The sequence below is a fragment of the Grampus griseus genome (genome assembly GCF_964374135.1).
Source record: "Grampus griseus genome assembly, chromosome: 14".
Taxonomy (NCBI): Eukaryota; Metazoa; Chordata; class Mammalia; order Artiodactyla; family Delphinidae; genus Grampus; species Grampus griseus.
In genome coordinates this window covers 73,042,884-73,066,213 of record NC_139008.1, presented here as the reverse complement: position 1 = coordinate 73,066,213, position 23,330 = coordinate 73,042,884, and the positions used below count along the sequence as shown (strand labels likewise).

General features: G+C 44.6%; 1 protein-coding gene and 1 pseudogene across 2 annotated transcripts; both read right to left on the bottom strand.

Moving 5' to 3' along the window:
* Nucleotides 1–925: 925 nt before the first annotated feature.
* On the bottom strand, nucleotides 926–14,938 carry TTPAL (alpha tocopherol transfer protein like). The gene is made up of 5 exons (XM_082671001.1): nucleotides 14,863–14,938; nucleotides 9,150–9,609; nucleotides 5,889–6,082; nucleotides 4,615–4,725; nucleotides 926–2,482 (listed from the first exon to the last, which is right to left on the bottom strand). The coding sequence occupies exons 2-5, from the start codon at nucleotides 9,592–9,594 to the stop codon at nucleotides 2,204–2,206; spliced, it is 1,029 nt and encodes a 342-aa protein (XP_082527127.1). The 5' UTR covers nucleotides 9,595–9,609; nucleotides 14,863–14,938; the 3' UTR covers nucleotides 926–2,203.
* A 4,811-nt stretch (nucleotides 14,939–19,749) lies between these two features.
* Nucleotides 19,750–21,999, bottom strand: LOC309832082 (mitogen-activated protein kinase 6-like; annotated as a pseudogene). Its single transcript has one exon. The product of its transcript is annotated as a mitogen-activated protein kinase 6-like (transcript).
* Between the last annotated feature and the right edge of the window lie 1,331 nt (nucleotides 22,000–23,330).

Sequence of the window (23,330 nt, the reverse complement as noted above, 5' to 3'; positions counted from 1 at the left end):
TGACATTTCCCTCTCAGCCAGGTCCCTAGAACATCCAGGGTTAGCATCTATGGTGAAAAGAATTCTCCCTAGAACTGGCACTAATGAGGTAAGTTATTTCCACCAACAACTTCTCCAGACATTTTTAAAAGTGCTAGAGAGATGAACAGCTTATTAACACCTGACTGGCCTTTGAATTTCAGAGGACTGTTCTAATCCTAACTGAGCCATCCACCTTGCCTGCTGCTCTAACAGATGCACGGAGAAGGTACACACACAACGTGTGGTACTTGTCACTTTTTTTTTTTTTGGTCACACCACGCAGCATATGGGATCTTAGGTCCCCGACCAGGGATCTAACCAGTGCCCCCTGCACTGGAAGCGTGGAGTCTTAACCACTGGACCGCCAGGGAAGGGGAAGTCCCACTTGTCACTTTTTAACACCACCATTTGCATGGAATGAATATGAAGGGAAATAGGTCAAAAGCTGTCAGATGAACCACTTAATTTGATGCGTGGGCTAAGGCTAAATTCTTGACAGAAAGGGTCTAAAGTGCTGAAATGCAGAACTAGTATTCAGTCTGGCTGAACACGAGAGAGAAACTCAAGTGGGCTGGGGTGGCAGGGGGTGAGGGTGGAGGTCCCAGAATAACTTGCCCCTGCGTTCATTTCCAGAAGCCAAAATCTAAGAATCCCAAGGAAGTTAACCATTCACCGTTGCCAGGTTTAAAATATACCCCCGAGTCTCAGGAATGGCAGGAATTCATCCAAGATTCTGGGCATCTCACCTGCCCTCACAAAGGCCATCCTTTTCAAGTTTAACCCTCACCATGAAAAGAAAATGGGGATTGCTCAGTCCACTGTTTCTTTAAAGGCAGGGCCAAAAAATGACGCCTCCCTCTTGGAAAGGCCCAGGCGTACTAAGAAAAACAGGATCCAACCACTGGTATCTAGAGAGTCCTCTTTCTAGGCAGAAAACTGACGTCTAACGTTCAATCAATCACTAAACCAAATCCCAGAACCTCGGTAGTAGCCAAAAGGGCCCTCAGGATCACTTCATTCAGCCTCATTTTACAGATGAGAAAGCTGAGGCCCAGGTCTCTTAATTCTTAGGCCAGAATTCTTTTATTTTATTTTTTAAAATAAATTTATTTATTTTTGACTGCGTTGGGTCTTCGTTGCTGCACGTGGACTTTCTCTAATTGTGGCTAGCAGGGGCTACTCCTCGTTGCAGTGCACGGGCTTCTCAATGCGGTGGCTTCTCTTGTTGCAGAGCACGGGCTCTAGGCGTGTGCGCTTCAGTAGTTGTGGCACGCGGGCTCAGTAGTTGTGGCTCGCGGGGTCTTGAGCGCAGCTTCAGTAGCTGTGGCACATGGGCTTAGCTGCTCCGTGGCATGTGGGATCTTCCTGGGCCAGGGCTCGAACCCGTGTCCCCTGCATTGGCAGGCGGATTCTTAACCACTGCACCACCAGGGAAGCCCCCAGAATTCTTTTAGCTACACAGGCCTGGCATCCAGTCTTTTAGCTTGAGTCAAATCACATATATCTAGGATCATGTATGATTCCACTGAGAACCAGACCTAAGGCTTTATGGGTTTGGGAAAACTTTTTCTATTGCAAGATTCAACCCACGAATCCCAGAGGCCCGTGAGGTCCGTGGCTCCTGAAGTTGATCAGGAGGCGCTGCTTCGGTCTGGGTGCTCGCATGATTCAGTGAAGGTGCTTTCCAGACCCAGTGATGGACTAACACTTCAAGTTTCTTGATGAGCACAGAGGTCTGTAGTTAGGCTTCATGTGAAGAACACAAACTCCCATTGTCTCACGTGTGGCCACTTTGCAGCCTTGGTCAAACTGTTTCATAGGTGTGTGCTGACTGGCCAATCAGGTTGTTTTCTCTTAGAACGTGGGATCAGAGTGAACTTTGGTCCTGATTTTTCTTGCTTTGAGCTGTGTCAAAACCAGATACGGCTTCAGATGAAGGGCTGCACACTGGGATTCCAAACGTTTGGAATCGCTGGGGGAGCTTCCTCCATGTGTTCCATAGGAGTCATTCAAGTAACCAAAGCCTCACCCCGCGGCGTACCTCAGAGCCCTACAGGCTTTCCCTCCACGCTGCAGTTCTGTTACAAGGAGCAAGACAATCCATGGCTCCTCAAATTCTCCTTGGACCTCTCCAAAGAAAGAAGAAAAGGTTTTAAAGATGGTGACATTCACAGGGGACTGGCTAGTAGCAGGAGTACAGCTGTGATTTCACAGCCCGCATGGAGTCATCACACGGCGCCTCTGGGCTCAGCCCCTCGGGCGGCAAGGCCTGGCCCAGGATGCTGTCGCAGGGAGGGCCAGGTTGGCAGAACTCCCTCACAAAGTCCTCCTCCGAGGCCAGCAGCGCCGCGTTCCAGGCGGTGATGTCCAGCTCTCCGGCCGTGCCCCCGTACTCCTTGGGGAGAATGTTTCTTGGAAGGTTTGAATGGAGAGAGTTCAGGTCAGACCCATGAAGGAAAAACTACAGAGGATGAAAGGAAAGCACACACGTCCTTAGGTTAACCAGTAACTCAGGAGGTGCTCAAACGAATATCTGTTGAACGAATAAAGGAACAGTTGATGCCAACTCTACCCAGTTCCTCGAAAAGCTTGAGGATCCTTAATCCTCTTTTCCTTACACCCCATATCCTGCTGGCTGGTAAGGGGTATAAGGAAATGCATCCGGAATTCTAGCCCTTCCCTGCCACCCTAATGGTACCAGGCCACCATCCCTTCTTACCTGGATTCCTACAACAGCTTCCTCACTCGTCTCTGTGTTCACACCTTTGTCCCACCACGATCTAAACACTTTTCAACATGCGTCAGATCAAGTCACTCCTCTAATATGTACAAGCTTCCCGTTTCCACGTTACTCAGACTAAAAGCCGGACTCCCTACGATGGCCCACACAACCTGGCCCCTGTTACCCCTCTGCCTCCCACTCCTACCACCTGCCCCTGCTGCTCCCCCAAGCCACTCCCATCTCAGGGTCCCCCAGATCACTGTAAGGTTCACTCCCTCATTGCTTTCAAGTCTTTGCTCAAACGCCAGCTTCTCAGTGACGCCACTTCTAACTACCCTGTTGAATACTACAACCCCTTCCCCACTTCCAGCACCCACCGTCCCGTTCTCTGCTTTATTTTTCTCCATAGCACTTAGCACATCCTTATCCTAGATAGCATATGTAATCCATCGTCTGTGTCTCTTTCTAGAATGAGAGGGATTTTGGGGGCAGAGATTTTGGTCTGTTTTGTTCATCGAGAACATACTTGCACAGAGTAGTTGATCAAAACATATTTTTGAGTGAATGAACGAACATACGAAGGACCAAGTGAACAAGATTGTGGGCCACCAGTAAGGTCATTTCACAGATGTAAAAGACCTCTTCCAAAGCTGCTTTGGTAAAAGCAGGTTCCAAATGGGAGCTCCAGGAACCAACATGGGTTCAAACCCAGGTAGGGAGGCCACTAAATCAGAGGTTCTCAAACCTAACCATGTATCAGAATCACCTAAGGAGATTTTAAAAGCATAGATCCTGGGCTCCATCCCCGAACTGATGAGTTAAAATCTTCAGGGAAAGGGCCTGGGAATCTGGATCTGGATTTTAAGTTCCCTCGCTTACACACTTGAGATTCTCTATATGTTTCCTCTTTGAAAAAGAGAACAAAATTCAAGAATATTTGAGTGACCAGAACCATGTTCCCAGGCCTAGGAAAGAAGGAGAAAAATACCACCCACCACATTTCAATCGTGATCCTGGGAAAAGTTGAAAGAGAAGTGGCTCTTCAGGGTCAGAGAGGAAGACTGTCTTTGAAAGTGACATCTATCCTTTCTTAAATAAGAATTAAACTAAAAACTCACAGATCTCATAAACCTTGAATTACTCCACAAACTACGAGCAAGACCACAATTTAGGTAAGTGGAAAGGCTTAAATAGCATTTTTAAAGCCCAAGGAGTTGTAGTAAGAAATTGCCGGGCTTCCCTCGTGGTGCAGTAGTTAAGAATCCGCCTGCCAATGCAGGGGACACGGGTTCGAGCCCTGGTCCGGGAAGATCCCACATACTGTGGAGCAACTAAGCCCATGTGCCACAACTACTGAGCCCGCGTGCCACAACTACTGAAGCCCGTGCTCCGCAACATGAGAAGCCACCACAATGAGGAGCCCGCGCACAGCAACGAAAACCCAACAGCCAAAAATAAATAAATGTATTAAAAAAAAAAAAAAAGAAATTGACATGACTCTTTTTAACTACCTGCCCAGTGACTACCCTTTGCCATGTCCTCTTACACATAAAACACAATGTTGGTTCACAATGCCCAGGCCAGGATATTAAAAAGTCTAAATGATCACAGAGCAGGGACGTTCCTACTATAACAATCCTAGTTCTGCTCTCTCCACTGGCAAATATTATATTCTCATTAATTTCATCTCCCCCTCACAGAAAGGAGTGTTCATTTATTTTATCTGTAACCTTGCACTTTCCAAATCAGTAGTCCCAGGGCAAGAATAATACGCTAAGTTTACTGTCATCACAATAAATTTATAGATGTCACAAAAAAGGCAGCATTAAAAAAAAATTGAAGTATCTTAAGTCGATAGGATCATCACTTACTCTGTTTGCTATTTTCTCCTTCAGAAACGGTTTTATGATGGCAAAAATGCCTTTAAATATTCGAGGTTCGTTCACTACATGGACTGCTTTTATCCGAATGGGGAAACCATCCTGTGGGGGAAGGGAAGGGGGTGTTAGAACCTGTGGAGCATCTGGAAACTGTCCATTACCACAGCCTGGGAACTTTTTTTTGTCCCCCAGATCATCATACAGGACTAGAAAACCACTGATCCAAATGAATTATCCTTACACCTGAATCTGCAAAGAAGAGTGGACGCTAAGGAAAGCCAAAGTATTGTCTCAAAGCCAGGATTCACATTTCTGATAATGACCAGAGGTGACATTTAAAGGCTTAAATAATCAGTCTGGTGTGCAGTAGTGGCTCAAACACACCACTGAGGAGAATCGTGGTGTCACTGAACCTCCAGAGCTCATGGGAGGCAGCACCCCACGGGCTGGGTCAGAACAAAGCTCCAACCTGCGAGAGCTGGGAGGCGCAGGCCAGGCTACATCCTGAAGGTCTCGGTTTCCTTCAACAAGGAAAGATAATTCTTGCCTTGTCTATTTCAGAGGATTCCCTGAAGGACTGAATGGGTTATAAAGACTGTAAGTGTGCTTTGCAGCTACGAGGATATACTGCACAGCACAGGGAATTATAGCCATTATTTTGTAAGAACTTTTAATGGAGTATAATCTATAAAAATACTGAATCATTGTGCTGTACACCTTAAACTAACATAATATTGTAAATCAACTATACTTCAATTTTTTAAAAAAAAGTGCTTTGCATGTGCAAACCATTTCACACACTACTGGTGTGTAAGGAACTTTATGGTTCCCAGAGACTTGAGTTCTGAAACACAGAACATGAGGTGTGAAAGCATCTGACCAAAACAGCCCAACAGGGCTCCCAATGCCCAGGTCCCACAGAAAGGAGGAGAGGTTCCATCACTTCAGCAGAAACCTTCTCAGTTTCGTTTGTTGAGAATTTCTCTGCCTTCTGTACCAAAAAAAAAAAAAAAGCAGAGAGCATTTCTCTGTTTTTTGGACTCTTACCCTAAAGCTGATCTTGCCTAGAAACTACTGGAGACCCTGATGAGAATGAGTGGTGAATTGGACTTTTACGTTTCTTCCCATAATGCTTTTCTATTGTTCTGACTGTGGAGAGGAGGTGGGGTTTGTGTATCAGGTGGAATTAGAGGTAAGTGGACAGGGCCCTGGGGAAACCAAACAGCCACAGGACAGGACAGGCACACGACACACAGGGGCCATACCTGAAGGATGCCAATCACCTTTTTGGCTATAAAAGGGCCAAAATGAGATGCCTTTGATAAGCTCACTCCTTTGTAGTCTGCAAGAATTACAATTCCATTCACCTGGGTTTCTTCAGACTGAATGAGTTTTTCTAACGTCAGGTATATGGCTCGGATATTTTCGGTAATTGGATAGTTGCTCGGGATCCATCTGTCTAAGGTCATAAGAGATGGACAGTATGTTACAGAAATGAACACAAACAACTAATCAGACAGGCTACGATTTATCTCCTTCCTAAAACTATTGTTTAAAAATGGAAAAGATAGAATTCTACTGGCATGACTATTTAGATCTCTAAGTGGTAGCTGATGTTTCTTAACTCCAAACATAGCAGCACATTCTGAAATGGAAATGCAATTGAGTGGTGAGGATGAAACAGTGAGTTCTGAAGTCAGACACATGCGGGGGTTTGAATCTTACTAGTTGTGTGACCTTGGGCAAGTTACCTTCTCACCATGGGCCTACATATTATCCCATACATAGAATAGGATAACAATACTGGCTTCATGGACATCTGCACCTTCTGCCATCACAAGTCCCCTTATCTTCATGAGACCACCCTGATTTTCCTTAGGGAACTACCCCTTCCCACGCTAGCCATACAGTTTGGGTAAACGGACTTCACTCCTGGGTCCAAAGCTGGGCTTGGCCAATACGGGTATTATAACCTCCTGGCCACAAGCATGTGATCCAAGCCAGGTCAAGCAGAACCATGGGGACTCAATTCTGGGACCTTGGCCCTTTGGAAACAGAAGATCTCTCTTCTTTCTTGTAGTGGTGAGGCTGGGAGCCTGAGACTCAGGGACCCCATGAGGCAAGAGCTGGTCTGAGAATGAAGCCCAGACTGAGGACAGCAGAGGTGGAGATGGCCTTCCAATGCTGTTGTCTGAGCAAATCCCCCTTTCCAGGCTGGATGCTCCTTTAATGTTCCCCATATGATCGAGGAGTCTTTCTCTCTTTGGGGAAAAGATGAAAAGGACAACTTTTGAGTGTTAACCACTATTCTCAAGAAAATCCCACTAACATCTCAGTGTCTCTTTCTTACAAAGGTGAAACTCCACAGGGGGACTTCCCTGGTGGCGCAGTGGTTAAGACTCTGCGCTCCCAATGCAGGGGGCCCAGGCTCGATCCTTTGTCAGGGAACTAGATCCCACATGCATGCCGCAACTAAGAGTTCACATGCCACAACTAAGACCCAGTGCAACCAAATAAATAAATAAATAAATATTAAAAGAAGAAAAAAACTCCACAGGATTGCCACCAATGGGATTTGTGATATGTGCAAAATTCCTATGAAAAAACCTTTGTCCAAAAATTATGCCAGCTTGTTGTTTGATGTTGCTGCCAATTGAACCTGCTTCTACGTAACTGGCTATCATCCTTTTCAATCACATATGTCTCAAAAGAGCTTATAAAAAGGCAAAGCCAATACCTAGTTAAGAACAAAATCTGTATCTGCCTCCTGCTAAAATGTGGAGTCGGTGGGGAGGGATCCAGACCTGCTGCAGACATATGGGGAAAAAAATCCATCACACGAGCAAAGAGTTCAAACCACACAAGCAAAGGGGTGAAACCAGTGTGGTAATATCTGACTGTTTCCGTTTATTCGTATGAGGTGAGCACAGAGGAGGAACAGAAACTCTCGCTGACTGGTTCCTAGGTTTCTTGGTGCCCTGACGTCTCCACCGCATTGCTTATTTTAAAATGAATGCCCCTCATTTTGGAAAGCACCGAAAACGGCAGGCAAAGCAGTTAACACTGTGCCTGGTACACAGTAATGGCTCAAGAGAATGTGGTTTAGTCTACCAAAAGGGTTTGGTAAAGGACTAAAGGAAGTGGCAACGTGGGGCCTGCAGGCACAGGAAGGTGCCCTGCCGCTTCCACTCGCATCAGTTTCCAGAGGCATTTGTATGCATGAGCAGAAAGGGCAGTCAGCAGGTTCTCATGTTCCCAGCGTGCTTGGGAAGAAGAACACAGCAATCTTACTTTCACATTTTCTTTTCAGTTCTGCTCTGATGGAAAATGTTGAGGTTGGGGGCAGAGTGGAGAACTCTCCAGAGTTTATAATGCATTTGGTGTCAGGGAGGAGAAGAGGACGAAGAATCAGAAGGCTTGAGTTCTAGGACACCTCGGTCGTTGTGTCAACCAAAAAAATGTTCCCACGCATTTCTAAATGCTTCTGGGCAGGGGCAGGTGCCTCTGTTGAAAACTACTGTGCCAAAGAAATGCCAGGTGTCCCGATTACCATCATGCAGTGCTGAGATCTGAAAGTGAATCTAAAGTGAATACTTTCAAGGCCTTAACAAAGCAGAGGGAGGGCGGAGAGGACAGAGGAGGCACGTGGTAGGCAGATACCTTTCCAGGCATCTGCCCAGCCCAGACCCTTTCACTGATATCTGTATCTCACGTGCTCACTAAGGAGTGAAAGGGTGGGAGCTGAGGGGGGGTGTCCTGGCAGCCCCGCTTGTACACGATGACCAGGGTCGCTTTCTCAGCCCACCAGATTCCCAACCCTAGAAATCTGGAATTTGCATTGAAAGAACTTAGTTGGGTGGCCAGGTAAACCTGGGAGCTGAGGGGTGTACTGAGGGAGCAGAAGCCAGTCCACGGACAGAAGTGTGAGGAAGATGTGCAAAGGGCAGCAGAGATGTGGTCCAGAGAGACACACAGACTGACAGACAGTCAGAAGCAGAGACAGGGAGAATGGCGGGCTTAGTTCCTGATGGGGGAATGAATTGGATTCTGGGTCTTGGCTCCTGGGCCCGGCAAGAGCCGTGTTCCTTCAGATCTCTGGTGCTGTGCTTCCATCTCCTTAGACTAAATCCTCCTTTTGTCTTAAGCCGGTAGAGCAGGGTTTTGTTCTCTTTCGATCAAAAGAGACTTGACTGGGACTTCCCTGGTGGCTCAGTGGATAAGACTCCATGCTCCCAATGCAGGGGGCCTGGGTTCGATCCCTGGTCAGGGAACTAGATCCCACATGCATGACGCAAATAAGAGTTTGCATGCCACAACTAAGGAGCCCGCGCTGCAACTAAGACCCACAACCAAATAAATATATATACGTGTGTGTGTACATATATATATATATATATATATATATAAAAGAGCCCTGACTAAGGCAAGGAGGGGACAAAAGGGAATAAGAAAGAGAGAGAGGGCGCTGAGCAGACGCATCCCAAGCTGTACCCACGCCCCACCCCCAGAGACGGTGAGGGTGGTACCTGGACGGAGGCAGAGGATGTGGCAGCCCCTGGGGTCGGTGTGGGGCAGTACAGTGAGGAATCCGGAAGCCAGGACCTCTTTCAAGGCCGAGGGCCGCAGGTTGTTGAAGACTTCGGGCCAGCTTCTCCGGCAGCTGTGGTAGTTGATCAGGAGCTGGAGGGCCCGGTCGTAGTCAAACTTGCGGGCTCGGAGGAAGCGCAGCAGGAAGGCGTCCTCGAGGGAGGTGCTCAGGTTCGGGCACTCCTTGCGCACCATGTCCCGGAGGGCCTGGACATCGCGGAGCCTCCATTCTGGCTTCTCCTGCAGTTCCTCCCTGGCTTTGGCCACCAGGTCCTCGGTCAGCGAGCACACATAGCCGGTGCGTGCGGGGGGCGGCGGCAGCTCACTTTCCGAAAGTGAGGCCGCGGAAGGGCTGGTTCTCAGAGAGTCACTTTCTTCTGACATTAGCTCCCAGGATCCCTGCAAAAACAGAAGCCCTGCGTGATGTGGAGAAAGCCCAGCACCGCTCATTCCAAATCAGAGAGCAGCACGAGGGAGGGGGGCAGAGACGATTTTTGTCAAGCCAAGAACCTCAGAGCAGTGGTTCTTGACTGGAGGAGTATCTGAACCACGTGCCCAAGCCCAGCCCCAGACGGCATGAAGGAAGAATCTCCGCAGAGGCACCCAGGCAGCTAGAGCAGGATGCACACACCCCTTATCAAACACACTGGCCTTGCTCACAGAGGTATGAACAGGTGCTCAACCTGACTTGTAATTAAAGAAATGCAAACTAAAACACCTTTGAAATTCAGATTAGCAAAAATGCAAAACAGGTCCTCTGGTATGCTTGCTGTTGGTGGGAGAATAAATTGACATAGGGTAGTTTGTCAATATCTATGAAGATTTCAAACCACATACCCTTACAAGTATCATATGATATCACTTGTATGTGGAATCTAAAACAGTGATACAGATGAACTTATTTACAAAACAGAAATAGACTCACAGACAGAAAACAAACTTACGGTTACCAAAGGGGGAAGAGGGGGAGGGATAAATTAGGAATTTGGGATTAACAGATACACACTACTGTTTATAATATAGATAAACAACAAGGACCTACACAGGGAACTATATTCAGTATCTTATAATACCCTGTTAATGGAAAAGAATCTGAAAAAGAATAGATATATATGTATAACTGAATCACTTTGCTGTAAACCTGAAACATTGTAAATCAACTATACTTCAGTTAAAAAAAAACACATACCTTTGGCCCAGCATTCCATTTCTAGGACATGTACTTGTATGTGTGTGCAAAATATGCACACCAGGATGATTGTTACAAGTATTGATTATAATGGCAAAAGACTGGAAATACTACCTACATCACCCAGCTGGAGACTGGTTAAATAATATTACCATATGAGTGGAATACTATTCAGTCGTGAAAAGGAATTAGGCAGATCTTTATGAATTGACACGTTAAGGAAAAAGAAAGCAGTTGCAGAAAAGTGTGAAAAAAAGACCTGCATTTAAAGGAAGCCATAAACAAGACGAAAAGACAACCCTCAGAATGGGAGAAAGTATTTGCAAATGAAGCAATGGACAAGGGATTAATCTCCAAAATATACAAACAGCTCATGCAGCTCAATATCAAAAGAACAAACAACCCAATCAAAAAATGGGCAGAAGACCTAAATAGACATTTCTCCAAAGATGACATACAGATGGCGAAGAGGCACATAAGATGGTCAACATCACTAATTATTAGAGAAATGCAAATCAAAACTACAATGAAGTATCACCTCATACCAGTCAGAATGGCCATCATCAAAAAATCTACAAAAAACAATAAATGCTGGAGAGGCTGTGGAGAAAAGGGAATCCTCTTGCACTGTTGGTAGGAATGTAAATTGATACAGCCACTATGGAGAACAGTATGGAGGTTCCTTAAAAAACCTAAAAATAGAATTACCATATGACCCAGCAATCCCACTGTTGGGTACATACCCTGAGAAAACCATAATTCAAAAAGACACCTGCACCCCAAAGTTCATTGCAGCATTACTTGCAATAGCCAGGTCATGGAAGCAACCTAAATGCCCATCGACAAATGAATGGATAAAGGAGATGTGGTAAATATATACAATGGAATATTACTCAGCCATGAAAAGGAATGAAATTGGGTCATTTGTAGAGCCGTGGATGGACCTAGAGACTGTCATACAGAGAGAAGTAAGTCAGAAAGAGAAAAACAAATATTGTTTATTAATGCATATATGTGGAATCTAGAAAAATGGCACAGATGAACCTGTTTGCAAGGCAGAAATAGCGACACAGACATAGGGAACAAACATATGGAAACCAAGGTGGGGGGGTGGGATGAATTGGAATATTGGGATTGACATATATACACTAATATGCATAAAACAGATAACTAATGAGAAACTGCTGTATAGCACAGGGAACTCTACTCAATGCTCTGTGGTGACCTACATGGGAAGGAAATCCAAAAAACAGGGGATATATGTATACATATAGCTGATTCACTTCACTGTACAGCAGAAACTAACACAACATTGTAAAGCAACTATACCCCAATTAAAAAAAAAAAGACTTGCATTTACATTTTAAAAATATATGCATATATACTTGTGAATGCACCTGAAATTTCTGGAAGGAAGTACAAGAAAACTGTTAACCATGGTTCCCTCTAGGGAACAGAACTAGACACTGGACATTTAAGGAGAGAGAAAGAGACTCTTTACTGTACTGTTAAATTTTTTACCATATCCACATGTGACTTAGCATGGCGGCTGTGAAACTGATCAGATCTCCTGTCGGGGTGGAACATAACTGATGGGTGTCCCCAGCTGCTGTCCCTCCGGATCCACCACCCAGTGGATGCACACTTTCCACAGACTGTCCCTGGCCAATGACTGAGTGAAACGTAGGACTCCTTGAACAGGCCTCAAGGACTCCCTATCTGCCTGGCCGAATCTTTTCTGGAACCACAGTGCAGTCCAAGACTTCCTGCCCAAACCTCCGGCACAGGGACTGGCCTCAAATCGCTATCAGAAGCTCTCCCTGATTTCTCCAGTTCCCCTCCCTTTTATGTGTTGCTGCCATTAAATTTCTTGCATGTCTAATCTCATCCTAGTGTCTGCTTCTTGGAAGGTCTGAACTAACACACCTATTAAAGGAAAAAACAAAACAAACAAAACAAAATAACACAGCTGCCTTAGATATTTCAGGAATAAGGTTGCAGCAGGGCTGCCCAGTTCCAAAGCCCAAGCTCTTGTCCATGGGCTGTCACTGGTCCCCCACTCGGAACTCAACAAGGAAGGCAGGAACCATCTTGGGGTCTCTGCACAGGCCACGGCAGCCACAGTGACCAGGTCACCCCCTCTAAATCTTAGGTCTGCACACTCTGTTCCTTGTGTTCTAACCTCCAGCCTCACCCAGCTTCTTTCACTTCCTCCCAAAGGTGGTTTTCTTATCCTCTGCACATCCTGTTTCCTCTGCCTAGCATGCTCATCCTCCAGTGCTTCTGCCCAATACCAATTCACCCTTCGGTGCCCATTAGATGCTACTTCATTTATTCAACAAATATTGAGCACTTGGTAGGTACCAGGCCCTCGTCCAGGCCCTGGGGGCAATTACTAGAAGATAATAAGTGCTATGGAGAGAAATAAAAGAGGCAAGGGGGTTGCAAGTACCTGGGGATAGGACTTGCAATTTTAAGTACTGTGATCAGGGAAGTCCTCACCCAAGTGACATGTGTGAGAAGATGAAGATGAGGGAGCAAGCCATTCTGGGGGAAGAAAAAGTGCAAAGCCTGAGGCAGGACCATGCCTGGCTTTTTCAAGGAACAGGGAGGAGGCCAGTATGGCAAGAGCCAAATGCGCAAGGTGGACAATACTGGCAGATGAATTGAGAGAGGAACTGGGGACCCAGTTGGTACTGGGCTTTGTAGGCCAGTAAGAGCATAGTTACTCTGACTTCAGTGGGAGTCAAGGAGGGTTTTGAGTAGACTGACATGATCGGATTCAGATTTCAAAAAGATCACTGGGATATCTTGAGAATGGACTGTGAGAGAATGAGAACAGAGGCAAAGAGACCATTTAGAAGCTACTGCAATAATCCAGGTGAGGGATGATGGTGCTTAAAGCGGGAAGCCTTCTCTGACTCCGGGCCAGGTTAGGAGCTCCCCTCACCCCTGCAGGAGCTCTTCCGCATAGCGCTTCTCTGTTGCGACTGTAGGCAATTTGAGCACAACATCCACATCTGTCTTGTTCATCACCTTAAACCCACCCAGCACTTAAGAGAGTGTCAGACACAGTCTGTGCTCCATAAATATTTGTTGGATGAGTTTCATCTGCTTGGCGGGAGGTACGCTGAGTGAGGAATAGATCAACAATCATGGTTCACAGGACCCACCCTGGGCTCTGTTTTCCTGGCAGTCACCAACAGATGCCTGTAATCCCAATCGAGTAATTAGCCAGAAGACAGACTGTAGCATCCACGGACTACAGGCCTAGCCTCAACGTCCCTCTCCAGCCTGTCTCCCACCTTTCCCCCTCTCAATGCACATGAAATATCAGCCAAAGCAAACTAATGACCCACCATTCTTGGAACACCTCATGCATTTCTGATACCTCTGCCTGGAATTTCCTTGCCTCATTTGTTCTCAACCAGACAACTCATCACCTTCCAGGCCCAGCTTCAATGTCACCTCCTCTACGAAGCCTTCCTTGACTCCCCCAGGGTGACTCTCTCCCGTTTTCCACAGCACTGGGTTCCTACATCTCTTTCAGAAAATGCAGGTCAGTGTCTTGTGTGTTTACCTGAAACTCCTCCAAGCCAGTTTCACCCATCCATTCATTTATCAAAGAATTACTGATCACCTGTGGCAGGCACTGTGCTTACAGGTGCTGGGCACACAACAATGAACAATATAATTCTTTGCCTTATGAAATTTAACTCATAGTGGAATGATGAAAAGAGATAATATGTACTTGAGCATTTTACCATGTATCAAGTACTGTGATAAGCACTTTACATCCATCTCTTGTTTAATCTTCACAATATTTGGTGAGGGCACTAATTCTGTTCCTAGTTTACAAAGGGGGAAACTGCCCACTGGAATGTAAATTCCATGGGGGCAGACAACTTGCCTGCCGCGTTCACTGCTATCCCCAGTGCCTGGCCCATGATGGTACTCTGTAAATACTAGCGGATGATGTGAGGATAAGGGCCCAAGGGTACACACCTAGTGAGGCAGAGCAAGGATGTATCTAGCCCCACACTGGGCTCTACGCTGCACCTAGAGCTTCCTGTTTAATCTCCAGGGCCTTGGCAGTATCAACCACAGAGCAGGACCCAGTCACAGTCTGGTAAATGAATTGATGGGTGGGCACACAGATGGGTGCAAACACCATTTGTTAGGGTCAAGCCGGGGAATCTTCCCCACCTGGAGCCTATCATTTTTTTAAGCATCACCTTCCTTCCCGTCCTACCCCAAGAAGAGGTCAGGAATCACCGTTCCTGAAGCCCCAGAGACCCCACGTCCCGTCGACACCTTCCGAGGCCCCCACTTCCGGCTGTCACCCCTTCCCCAGGTGTCCCCATTTCCTGGGGTCTCTCTCGGATGCCCCACTTCCGGTCGTCCCTCCCTCTCAAGGGTCCCTCTCCCTGGCCCCCGGGGCACACCGGCTCGCGAGCACTCACCGGCCCGGCTACGGGGCGGAGCGCGGGTCAATCGGCGGCGGGAGCCTCGTCCGGCAGCGCGCACAGAACCGACCCGCACTCCCCACCCGGCCGGCCCGGCCGCTCGCGCCGGAAGTGACGTACGCAGAGCGTTGGAAGGCGGGGCACCGCCCGCGAGTGCGCATGTGCGACATCTCCTCGAAGTGCCGGGCTTCGGTCCCCACCTGGCGGCTGGGATGGCGCGGTGGGACCTGAGCCTGGGAAGAGCGTGGCTGGGAGGCACAGGGAGCACGACCAGGTTGAGCTGGTATAGATGAGGAAGCTGAGGCCCAGAGAAGGAAGGGAAGAAACTGCTGTTTTCCGAGAACATATTAACTATGTACCTGGTGTTTTACATCCATCATCTCATTAAATCCTCAAATGGAATCCTACTATTTTATGAAAGGGAAACGCAGTCAATGAAGTATAGAGTTTCAAACCTAGACCTTGGGATTAGCATTCCACAATTCTCCCCGCCAGAGTTGCCACCAGGGCTGGCTGCTCCAAAGGGTAAGATTCCAATTCAGGGGACATCTGTCTGTCTTTAGCCAAGTGACTTTGAGCAAGTCCCCATTCCTCCTTGGGCCTTAGTTTCCTCATCTGTAACATGATTCTTGCTCTGGAATATTGATTCAATAATTGTTTCCTGCTTTGGGGTTCATGAAGTCCTTTTCAGAAAGTGGTAGTTTGAAAAAGGCTTTACTAGCGCCCGCCTCCAGTCCATTAAAACCCCCAGCACAACCCCCCCCGCCCCACCCCACCCATATATTTTGTGCAGCTACAACTTTGAGACGATCTTGAGGCCCCGCTTTCAAGCAGAGTAATACTAATGTCTTGGTAAAGACACTAAACCATTTCTAGAGAGAAATTGTGTGGTCCAGGAGGACTCAACAGCCCAAAGGAGTATCCAGGAGATGACCTTAAACAATCTGTTCCTTTCCCTACCCTTGGGGCAAGAGGAGTTGCAGGGAGATGGGAACTGACATAGGTGGGCCAGAGGAACATGACAGTTTCTGCCAGATGTTAGATGGGCTGGGGGTAGGGGTGGAGGATCCTGGGTTTCACTCCTGCTCTGGCTCTATCACTTCTAAGATAAAGTACAGAAGACTCAGTTAAATTTGAATTTCATACAAACAATAATTTCTTTTTAAGTATGCAACTTTTAGGATGTACTTATACCAAAAAATTGTTGTCTATTAGAAATTCAAATTTAACTGGGCATCCTGCGGTCTTTTTGGGGTTTTTTAATTTTAAAAATTGTTTTGGCCACACCACGCAGCTTGTGGGATTTTAGTTCCCCAACCAGGGATTGAACTTCGGCCGTCGGCAATGAGAGCACGGAGTCCTAACCACTGGACCACCAGGGAATTCCTGGACATCCTGTGTTTATGTTCGATTTTTTTCCCTAAATCTATGTATTAGTTTCATATTGCTGCTGTAATAAATTATTACAAACTTAGTGGCTTGAAACAACACAAATTTATTTTATAGTTCTGCAGGTCAGAAGTCTGAAGTCAAGGTGCTGGCAAGGATGCATTCTCTCTGGGGACTTCAGTGTGGGGGGGGGGGGGAATGCATTTCCTTGCCTTTTTAGCTTCCAGAGGCCACTTGCATTCCATAAATCATGATCCCTTCCTTGAATTGCTTTAACCTCTTACTTCTGGTGTCATATCTACTGCTGACTCTGATCTTCCTGCCTGCCCCATGCCCCATGGCGGGGCAATCTGAGAACAGCGGCTGACACTGGAAAGGACTGTGCCAGCTCCTATTGTGGGTGAGGGCAAGGGCCCTGCCATAAGGCCTAAGGGCTAATGGAGTTTAACTCCTTTGAATTCTTTTTTTTTTTTTTTCGGTATGTGGGCCTTTCACTGTTGTGGCCTCTCCCGTCGCGGAGCACAGGCCCTGGACGCGCAGGCTCAACGGCCATGGCTCACGGGCCCAGCCGCTCCACGGCATGTGGGATCTTTCCGGACCGGGGCACGAACCCGTGTCCCCTGCTTCAGCAGGCGGACTCTCAGCTACTGCGCCACCAGGTAAGCTCACCTTTGAATTCTTGAAATAACCACCAAGTCTTCCAGGCAGGTCCTGTGCTGAGGAGAAACGATAGGGAAGGGAATCAAAACTTAGCAGAATAAGGAAAGCAGACATGAAAGAAAGGGCTAGATGAAAGTGGGGGCAGGGGGAAGTGTGGAGGGGAGGGACAGTTAGGGAGTTCAGGATTGACATGTATGCACTGCTATATTTAAAATGGATAACCAACAAGGACCTACTGTATAACACAGGGAATTCTGCTCAATATTATGTAACAACCTAAATGGGAAAAGAATTTGAAAAAGAACAGATGTATATGAATATATAACTGAATCACTGTTCTGTACACCTGGAACTAACACAACATTGTTAATCAACTATATCCCAGTATAAAATAAAATAAAAAAAGAAAGTGGGGACAGGGTACAGAGCCGAGCCAGAAAAACCTCAGAGAACAGACCATAGTTTTTTGTTTTTTTTTTAACAATATGTAACTAAGCCTCCTTCTCAGTGTTCAGAAAAAACAATCTCACATTAAAACAAGCAATGGAAAAGTATCAAAGTCAAATCCTAGGAATACAAAATTTACTATGAAAGAGCGAGACAGAGGGAGAGAGAATAAAGAGGAAAATAACATGCCTACAGACAGTGAAAGCATTCCAAAAAGACATTTTTAAAAAAAGATTAAAACAGGCTAAAGATATTCACAAAGTGATATGACAAAAAAAGAACAACATAAATCAGAATTATAAAAATCCAGAAAAGGGGTGATATCTTGTGCAAGAACTAAAGATAAAAGAAAAACTATTTTAAAAAATGAAAACTAAACTAAATGGAATATAAGGGCAAAAATAAAATCAGCAAATAGTGTTTTGAGATAAATAGGAAAAAGAGGGTAATTTGTAAAAATGAAAATTAAAAATGAAAGAATTTGAGACGAAGTGACATATATTAAAGATGGGCAATGAAAATCCAACATATGAATAACAGGAGTCACTGAAGGGAAAAAAAAAAATCAAAGCAAGGGAATACATCAACGACCCAGAATGACCAGTATCAAGACATAGTTTAGGGACTTTCCTGGTGGCGAAATGGTTAAGAATCCACCCGCCAGTGCAGGGGACATGGGTTCGAGCCCTGGTCCAGGAAGACCCCACATGCCGTGGACCAACTAAGCCCATGCACCACAACTACTGAGCCCACATGCCACAACTACTGAAACCCACACACCTGGAGCCCGTGCTCTGCAACAAGAGAAGCCACCGCAATGAGAAGCCCGCGCACAGCAATGAAGACCCACCACAGCCATAAATTAATTAATTAATTAAATAAATTTTAAAAAACGACATAGTTTGGTAAAATGACTAGTTTTTAAAGAGAAAAGAAAAAAATTTTATGTACAACTTTTTAAAAAAATACATCGTGGTGATCATTCCATATTAGTATTTAATGCATGACTACTTCTTTTTTTTCCATACATTTATTTATTTTTATTTTTATTTATTTTTTGCTGCGTTGGATCTTTTTTGCTGAGCGCAGGCTTTCTCTAGTTGTAGCGAGCGGGGGCTACTCTTCTTTGTGGTGCTCGGACTTCTCACTGCGGTGGCTTCTCTTGTTGTGGAGCACGGGCTCTAGGCGCCCGGGCTTCAGTAGTTGCAGCACGTGGGCTCAGTAGTTGTGGCACATGGGCTTAGTTGCTCTGCAGCATGTGAGATCTTCCTGGACCAGGGCTTGAACCCGTGTCCCCTGCATTGGCAGGCAGATTCTTAACCACTGCACCACCAGGGAAGCTCCTCATGTACAACTTTTAAACTACAATAATGATATACCTTAATTACTTCCATGCACACAGATCTAACATTACAGTTTTTTTTAAATAAACACAATTAAGATTTCTAGGAGCATTTTATAATAAAGTAATTCCTAATTTTTCTTTGTAGATAGATCAAGCACCTCCAAATTACAAATTCCTATATGCGGTGAGCGCTTTAGTTAAAATGAATACTTAAGTAAATTAAGTACATGAACAGCCTTAGGATAAGCTGACATTATATATTCCGCTAAGTAGGCAACAAACCATAGTGCCAAATGGAAAAAGTGTATTTGCAAATAAATTTCAAAAACTAAGTTAACTTTTTATAATTAAATACAGAAAATATATTGATTTGCTAAAATAAATAAGATGTGATGTAGTAACACTTCACTATAAAGAATGCATACCAGAACATTTATAAATGGTGAGTGAATCTTATTAAGAATAGTTTACTACAATAAAAGTTGGCCTAATAGAAGTGCATATTGTGAAGCACTATGGGTGGTATATGTTTTGCCACATACTTTTGTTACCTTGAGGTAGATAATACGTGTACCAAATTTGGCAGTCATTTCCAGTTGCTGCTGGTATCATGTGTTTTTAAGAAATGTGTACAGTATGAAAAACTTGAAAATACTCATGAATGAAAAATGTTTTAGGAAAAAAATATTTTCATGCAATTATGTACAGTCTCACTGTGTAAATTCAAGGCAAGATTTTTGTTTCCTGTAAAACAGATCATTGTTCTATGAGAGAATGTTTTTTACTTGTCTTAGTGCATTTCTTTTGTCTCCTCCTGCATTGCATTATTTTGCTCTATTCTTTATTTTTGTGTGCAAACGACATGCCAGTTAAAATGAAAACCATCTCACATGTAGGAAAAAAGTCTGGATTCTAAAAACCAAGAAAAAATCCTTTCTAAATGACACCATCTGATTCAAGTTAAAAAATGACTTAAACATTAGTAATAAAGAAGACAAAACACATTTCATGAAGAATACAAAAAGAAATGTCTGCTGAGTGTTTTAGTTCAGATGTTTCAGAATGCTGCTGCATGTTTTATGAGGAATCTGAGGGGAAGATTTCATAGCAGAAGGTGTTAATGTGGCCTGTGTTTACTTAAGTGGTGACCCAACTGGACTGTGAAACTGTGGGATGCCTATGGATTCAAGCTCCTTGTTAAAGAGGAACTCCCCACTGCTGTTCAGAAATCCTTCCTCATTTCCTCTCTCCCCAAGCTTCCCATCCTCTACCAGCTCAGTTTCTAGCATTTCAGTATCCCCTTTCCTGCTAAAGAACTTGTCCAGGTAACTGGTGTAAGTGTTTTCCTTTTCAATTTGCTCATCCTTCTTTACCTCACAACAAAACTGATTTATGAGGAAACAGTCCTCCCCACCACCCACGAACTGGCTATCCCAAGAAGACTGGTACAAGCCTTCTAATTGAGCCAAATTGGCCATTCCTTTTTCCTGTTTTTCTCGGCTTACTGACTTTGATATCAAACTTTTCAATTCTAGTTGGGACACTGAGCTAGTCAAGTCATTTAATTTGTCAACAACATCAGTAGGCTCATGTTGTGAACTAAGTTGAATAGTTCCTGCAATAAAGGAATCAAAGTCAAATCCCTGATTCTTTTCCCTTTCTTTTTCAGCCAGTTGCTGCGATGCTTCCTCTAGAGCTATCTGGGCTTTAACCAATCCATTCCTTTCACATTTTGACTTGCCTTTCTTATCAGATTTTTCTTTGCTTTGTTCTTTCCAATTGGAAAGATCTATAATAAGCTTGGGTTCATAGTAATGATTAACTTCCCTCTCTCTCCAGACTAAGTTATCTAAATGTGATGATGACCTCGTTTTGTAGTCACAAATATGGCTACGCTCCAGATCACAATATTTGTTTTCATGATGATCTGGGTATTGCCAACAAGGCTCAGTAGAGTAACTGGTGTCAAAAGCAGGATCCTCCAAATGCTTCTCACAATCTCCATCCAAATATTTTCAAGGATCGACTTGTACTTCTTCTTCATCAGTGACATGGCACAGAGCTCTTGGGTCAAGCTGAACTTCATCAATATCAAAGTTGTTATGTATAGGCCAATCATGCTCTGGAAATTGACAATCATGGTACCTTTCCCAGTTATAAATGTGACTATGAGTTTCATCCGTAAGCAAAATACCATCAACTTCATCTTCAATACGAAAAGGATGACTTGAAATTGGCTCATCCATTGGAAAAGAATAAATGCTCATGTAAGGATGGGAAAGCGCTTCTTCTGCTGTCAACCGATCCATGGAACTAAATGTCAAAATTTGTCCCAGGAAATCCAGTGCTTCTTGACTAATTCCCAGAAGCAGCTGAGTTAAAGGTTTGTGTGGCTCAGTCATGTCATTTCTAATGTAAACTGGAATTATGCTGAGAAGCTCCTGTCAATCTTCCTCATGTACAACAGGAATAGACTCTAAAATCAGCTACATCTGTTCAAGTTCATGGGCACCTGCAAAGAGGGTTTTACCAGTCAGTATTTCAGCAAAGATGCAGCCTGCCGCCCACATGTCAATGGCTTTAGTATAATTATTAGGAGAAAGTAAAAGACGTGGAGATCTGTACCATTTAGTAACCAATCCTTCAGAAAGATGACCCTTATGGGAACAATGGGGATCTATGATCCGTGCAAGACCAAAGCCGCCTATCTTCAGCACCAAGTCTTCAGTATTGATGAAAAGATTAGCTGGTTTGAGATCTCTGTGCAGTACGTTTGCTGAGTGAATATATTTGAGCCCACGTAGCAGCTGATGCTACAGCTGATGAAAAGCCTGGCATGCTCTTCCAGTAACGGGCCCTGCTCCAGCACATTAGCCAAGTCTGTCTCCATGTACTCCTGAACAGTGTAAACACTGTTCAGCTTGGTAAGACCCCACAACATCTGTTAACTGGCTTCCACTAGGACCAAGAATTTCAAACACCTTCACAATGTTATCATGGTCAAGTCTTCTAATAATTTTGATTTCACGTAGAGCATGTTTGACACTCTGGGGATCAGTAAGGACAATTTTCTTGACGTCACAGTCATTTTGTCACAGTCATTGTCTACAGCAGAAAAAACCAAGCCATTGCCTCCACAACCCAATGGTTTTAAGTCCATATACCTAGAGCCCAGATCAAAACCATGAATGTTCATGAGACTTTCAAATTTCTCTGCCATTTTGAAACCCTTATTATTGCCTTTTCCTTCTGAATTGTTGAACTTGTGTAAATAAGGAAGAAAAGTGGCCTCAAAAGGAAAGATCTTTCAAAAAGGTAGAAAAAAATTAATTTTGCTTCCACAGCAAGATGGTTTCATTGCATATGCCAACCAGGCCCGTTGAGTTCCCCTTAGATTTAAAGCTCCAATAGCTCTACTCATACTGAGAATGAAAAAGATTGCAGTACTCATAGTTCAAGAAAGGGGCAGCAACTTTGCAGATATTTAAAGAAAACACTCAAGAAACTCAAACGGAACGAAATGACCTACCATGCACTCAGATTTACTGTGCTGAAGGATTTAACATTTAACAAAAATGTGAATAAATATGCACACAACAGGCTTCTATGAACATTCTCCTCACAGGGCAGATACATTCAGTGATGGACTGGTCCTGAGCAGCCAGCATCACTCTAAGGTGCTGGTAAGCACTGTTTCCCTTTTGCTTCTTTTCTTCCTTTGTTGCTGTATATTTCAACAGGAAGCCCTGGTGGCTGTTGGTTAACAGATGTCTTTTGTTAGTGATCAGGTGGCTCCAGCTCACCACAATCACAATCAGAGCTAACGTCCATCTTACTCTGATACAATGGGACTTGCCGACTCATCTAGGGAGTGCGGGGGCCCACGGACAGCCCCCAGTGTCGGCTCGGGTCTCCGGCTGTGCTGCCAGCAGTGGCATCTCCGTGGCTCTCTCTTTGCCGTAGTCACTGCCATGTAACCAAGAAAAATTCTTTAGGCATCTTGGGCATCTAGACAAAAAGATTTTATTATGAGGTTATAATCAGACCCTTCATCAGCAGTGCTTTCTGCCAGAAACAAATGGTGTAATATATTCAAGATACTCAAAGAAAGAAAGTATGAGTCAAAGATTTTATATCCAGCAAAACTGACTTTCTGTAAAGAACTATTATCAACCTGAAAGCACTCAGGGAGTACTTTCTCCATGAGCCCTTTCTGAAGAGTCTACTAGGGAGTGAGCTTCAGGAATGGTTAAGCATTCAATATATATCTATTGGTAGAACTAAAGCTAAATGATGGTAAAAAGAGAGACAATAAAGCATGTAATGCCTATATGCTCTAACAGTGTAGCTGTAGTACAGTCCCTCAGAGTGGTAGAGAATGGGAACGGTGTATCAAAATTTTTTGTATCCATTTTCAATATTCTAATTGACAGTGGTAGTTTTACTAGTTATTCTAAGACTGTTGTACGTGTAAAGTGGGCTAAAGCAAATCAGTAATTATAGAATCTTTCAATTTTATCATCTCCTGTGTCCTTGAAAATCAAATATTCTAAGTGTGGAGGGAAAGGACATACAGATGTAATATAGAAGAGGTTAATTAAAAGCCCTGTAATGCTGTATTTGC

Excerpts from the sequence above, each read along its gene's own strand:
- TTPAL (XM_082671001.1), bottom strand. The coding sequence starts at position 9,594 with ATGTCAGAAGAAAGTGACTCTCTGAGAACCAGCCCTTCCGCGGCCTCA. Across the intron at positions 6,083-9,149 it reads CATCCTCTGCCTCCGTCCAG|ACAGATGGATCCCGAGCAAC; the intron begins GTACCACCCTCA and ends TTATGACCTTAG. Across the intron at positions 4,726-5,888 it reads AGGTGATTGGCATCCTTCAG|GATGGTTTCCCCATTCGGAT; the intron begins GTATGGCCCCTG and ends CTTCCCCCACAG.